This window comes from Nothoprocta perdicaria, unplaced genomic scaffold (genome assembly GCF_003342845.1).
Source record: "Nothoprocta perdicaria isolate Ctin4 unplaced genomic scaffold, notPer1 scaffold_400, whole genome shotgun sequence".
Taxonomy (NCBI): Eukaryota; Metazoa; Chordata; class Aves; order Tinamiformes; family Tinamidae; genus Nothoprocta; species Nothoprocta perdicaria.
In genome coordinates this window covers 352899-357186 of record NW_020455645.1, presented here as the reverse complement: position 1 = coordinate 357186, position 4288 = coordinate 352899, and the positions used below count along the sequence as shown (strand labels likewise).

At 68.4% G+C, this 4288-nt stretch overlaps 1 protein-coding gene across 1 annotated transcript in view; it reads right to left on the bottom strand.

Annotated features, from left to right (window-relative positions):
• The window catches only part of MFSD12 (major facilitator superfamily domain containing 12), a 13616-nt gene extending 12825 nt beyond the window's left edge, over positions 1-791 (bottom strand). Inside the window, exon 1 of the mRNA XM_026045579.1 lies at positions 726-791. Coding sequence (XP_025901364.1) covers positions 726-791 — 66 coding nt within the window. The remainder of the gene's footprint in view (positions 1-725) is intronic.
• Between the last annotated feature and the right edge of the window lie 3497 nt (positions 792-4288).

Here is a 4288-nt window from a genome sequence, read left to right as displayed (position 1 = left end):
TGAGGCGGCCGCCGAGGTGCAGGAGGGCGCTGGGGCTGCGGGCGCCTCCCGCAGGGCAGGGCAGGGCGGCTCGGCCCGGTTTGGTTCGGCTCGGCGCGGCTCGGCCTGGCCCGGCCCGCTGGGACCGCCCCGGCGGCGGCCCCGGAGCGCCCGAGGTGGCGGCGAGCCGGTTCCGCCCGGGGCGGCCCAAATCCTGGTTCCASCCGGGGCAGCCCAAATGCTGGTGCTGCCCGGGGCGGCTCCAGTCCCGGGGCGGCCCAAATCCCGGTACTGCCAGGGCGGCCCAAATACTGGTTCCACCCGGGGCAGCCCAAATGCCGGTTCCTCCCGGGGGGGCCTAAATGTCTGTGCTGCCCGGGGCGGTCCAAATCCCAGTTCCACTCGGGGCAGCCCAAATCCCGGTACTGCCCAGGGCAGCTCCAGTCCTGGGACTGCCCGGGGCAGCCCAAATCTCAGTTCTGCCCGGGGTGACTCAAATGCCGGTTCCGCCCAGAGCAGCCCAAATCCCGGTACTGCCCAGGACGGCTCCAGTCCCGGGGCTGCCCAGGGCAGCTCAAATCCCAGTGCTGCTGGGGCAGCCCAAATCCCGGAGTTGATGGGAGCAGCCCAAATCCTGGGGCAGCCCCAGTCCCGGTGCTGCCCAGGGGAGCCCAAATCCCCAGCACTGCCTGACGTGAGCCCAGTCCCGGTGCTGCCCAGGGTGACCCAGCCTGGCTCCCTGGTACCTCCTCGGCAGCCTGGTGTCCTAGTACTGCCCAGGGCAGCCCTACTCCTTGGTGCTGCCCGGACATCCCGACTTGCCCCTGCGTGAGCAGCCCAGCCCGGTGCCCCAAGAACCCCGGTGCCACCAGGGTCACCCCGGCCAGGCCCCGTGCCCAGGGCCAGGGCAGCACCTCCCATCCATCCCAGGCCCTTCAGGGCACCCTTGGCTCTCCCATGGCAGTGCCAGGATGTTCATCCAGGCAGAGCCCGGCCCCTCCAGGGCTTCTCCGGACAGCAGGATGTGCTTGGAGTGGCTGCCAGCTCCAGAGCCCCATCCCTCTGCTCGCCCGTGCRTGGGAATGGCCGGAGATGGGTGTTTTCAGCCTGGAAACAGGATATGGGTGACCACGGAGCACGAGGGCCGGCCCGGYGCAGAGCTGCCCCCTCAGCCCCGTCCCACAGCAGCGGCTGGGCAGGAAGGGGCCTCGGGGGGGAGTTTCGTCCTGCCGCTATTTGGTGATCACAGGGAAGTTCAAAGGCACCGTGCTGATTAAAGCGGGTTCTTGGTGGCTCTCTGATCCCGCCTTGTACTTCCCCAGTGTGGGCAGCGGGATAGACCTCCTCCGGTGGCCTCTTGTCCCAGCATCCGGAGCCCCCCGGGGTGCTGTGGGGACAGGCTGCACTTGGCTGATCAGAGACTGGARCCTGGGGCTGGTGCCACCCCCCTGCCCGCAGCAGCCCTGGTTCCTCTGGGACGGCGGTTGGCACGCGAGCGGGAATTCGGGGTGTCCTGGGGTGCTGGAGCTGGGAGATGCTCTTGGTTGACCAAGGTTGGCCTCATGCTGCCTGCCCAGCACCCTGAGCTGCAGCGCCCGCCGGGTCCTGTTTTTGGTGCCTCGGTGCAGCCCTGGGCACCGGTGCCACTTGGGATAGCGCTGATGTCCCATGGGATGCGGAGGAGAAGGGGCCCTGGCACATCCCAGCCTCCATGGAGATCRTCCCAGCAAAGCCCATAGCGCAGGAGGCCGTGGATGCTCAGGCCTGCGCTCCAGGGATGCTCCGTCTGGAGGCTTTTCCCATATGGTGYTGTGCAACTGGCCTAGACCTCCGCAACCCCCTGGCCTGGCACCTGGGAGGGAAATGCCCCTCAGTGCATCCGCTGGGATGTCCGGAGCGGTCGGATGAGCCCTGGGATTGGGATGCTCCGAGCAAACAATTTGCATTATCACGGAGTCTTGTGATTTCTGCCGAAAGCCCCTGAGGCTGCAGGGGAGGCCGGGGCCCTTGCATCACCCAGCCGAGTTTCCTCCCCGTCATGTGAGGACGGGCGGGTGAATCAGTGAAGCGGAGAGGAAGCGAAAACAACAACAGCGCTTGGACAAACGGAGCCGGAGARGCCTCTCCGCAGGGCGGCAGGGAAAAGCGGCGCGGCCGTCCGCAGGAGAAGCCCCAAGCCGGTGGCCGGGGCTGCGTGCGGGTCCCCGGCACCCCCGGGCCAGGGCTGCCCTGACGAGCTGTGAAAGCACCGGAGGTTTCCGAGAGCCAGGAGCACCTGCCTGATTTGCCTAAAGAAGCTGTTTTTGCAAAAAAAAAAAAAAAAAAACTGCTTTGGTGACTGAAGCGCCTGCCGGGGTGGGTGAGGGCACTGGGCAGCATGTGGGCTTTGATGGGCCCCGGTGGCTGCTGCGGTGCCACCGGTTGTGCTGCCCCGGCACCACGCGGGGATCCTGCTGCTGGGATGGGGGCTCCGGGGTCCCTGGAGACAGCAGAGGCCCCAGGAGCGTCCACCGGGCACTGGGTAGCTCAGCTGAACTGGCATCGTGCACCTGGGCATCGTGTACACTGGGCATCGTGTACCCTGGGGATCCTGCATCCCGGGGATCCTGCATCCTGGGCAACCTGCGCCCTGGGGATCCTGCACCCTGGGGATCCTGCTCCCGAGTCATCCTGTGCCCTGGCGATCCTGCGCCCTCGGGATCCTGTGCCCTGGGGTGTCCTGCACCTTGGGGATCCTGCACCCTGGGCATCGTGTACACTAAGCGTCGTGTACATTGCGCATCGTGTGCTTTTGCCATGATGCACCTTGGGGATCCTGCACTTGGGGGATCCTGCACCCCGGATATCCAGCATTCTTGGGACCCTGCACCCTGGGCATCGTGTGCTCCTCGCATGGTGCACCCTGGGGACCCTGCAGCCTGGGCATCGCGTGCTCCTCGCATGGTGCACCCTGGGGACCCTGCACCCTGGGCATCGCGTGCTCCTAGCACCGTGTGCCCTGCGTCTCCCGCCCCCTGGGCATGCGGCACTTCGGGCATCCTGGGGATTTGGCACTCGATGCACCGTGTTCCCTGGGGAGACCCCACGCACAGGGAAGGGGCTGAGCCTGGGGTCGCATCCATGCATCGCCGAGCCTCTTYTCCCACAAGGAGGGACCCAGACCTCCCAGCCTGGCCCGCCGGCAGCTCCATCTCCCTTCCCTTGCCCGGCGGCCAGCGCGAGCCCTGCCGTGCGCAGGAGCTGCGCGAACCRGACGGGGAGCACTAAAACCCACGTTATTCTACCAAGGAGATGCGGCTTCGAGCCCGGCACCGTGTGCTGCCCGAGGGACATCCTCGGCACGGCCGGGCGCTGCTGGCCACGTTACCGGCCCGTTCCCCCCGGAACGGGCTGCCCGCAGCAGCGGCGGCAGCGGCTCCGGGGGCCCGGCTCGCTCCGGAGCCGAGCCATCGAGCGCCGGGCAGCCGCTCTCCGAAGCCCTGGCACCGCCAGAGCTGCTCCCGCGCTGCCAGGCCGCGCCGGAGAGGACAAGCGGCGCCCGCAGCGCCGGCTCTGCCCGCTTTGAAGGCGCTAAACGATCCGAAACGGTCCACGGAGATCACAGGGGCGGCCGCCGTGGCTGCGGGGCCCGTGCCCGCGGCGCACCACGGCCGGGATCACGCGCGGCCGGGCGCCCCGTTCAAAACAGAGCCTGCCTTTGAGCTGGGGCGCGTCCCGCGGGGCCCCCGCGCGCCCGGGACGTGGCGGGGCGCGATTGTCCGATTGTCCCTTTGGGACATCCCGGCTTTTGGGACAGCTCCCATGGGTGCAGCCTGGAGCCCGGGCTGAGCCAGCGGTGAGCCCGGGGGTTCCCTGAGAGGAGGGCACTGGGGACACTGGGACCCCCAGGGAGGGCACTGGGGACACTGGGTGGACACTGGGGACACCGGGACCCCCCATGAGGGCACTGGGGACACCGGGACCCCCAGGGAGGGCAGTGGGACCCCCTGGATGGGCACTGGGACCTCCCAGGAGGGCACTGGTGACACTGGGAGCCCTTGGGTGGGCACTGGGAGTACTGGGACCCCCTGGCTGGGGGCTCAGGGCACTGGGGACAAAGGGATGAGGGCACTGGGCCCCCCTGGCTGGGCACTGGGGACACTGAGCCCCCCCATGAGGGTGGTGGGACCCCCCAAGAGGGCACTGGTGACACTGGGACCCCCTGGGAGGGCACTGGGGGCACTGGGATCAATGGGAGCAGGGTAGGAGGCACTGGGACCATTGAGGCCTCCACTGTGGTGGACACTGGTAGCGATGGGAGGGGGCTGCA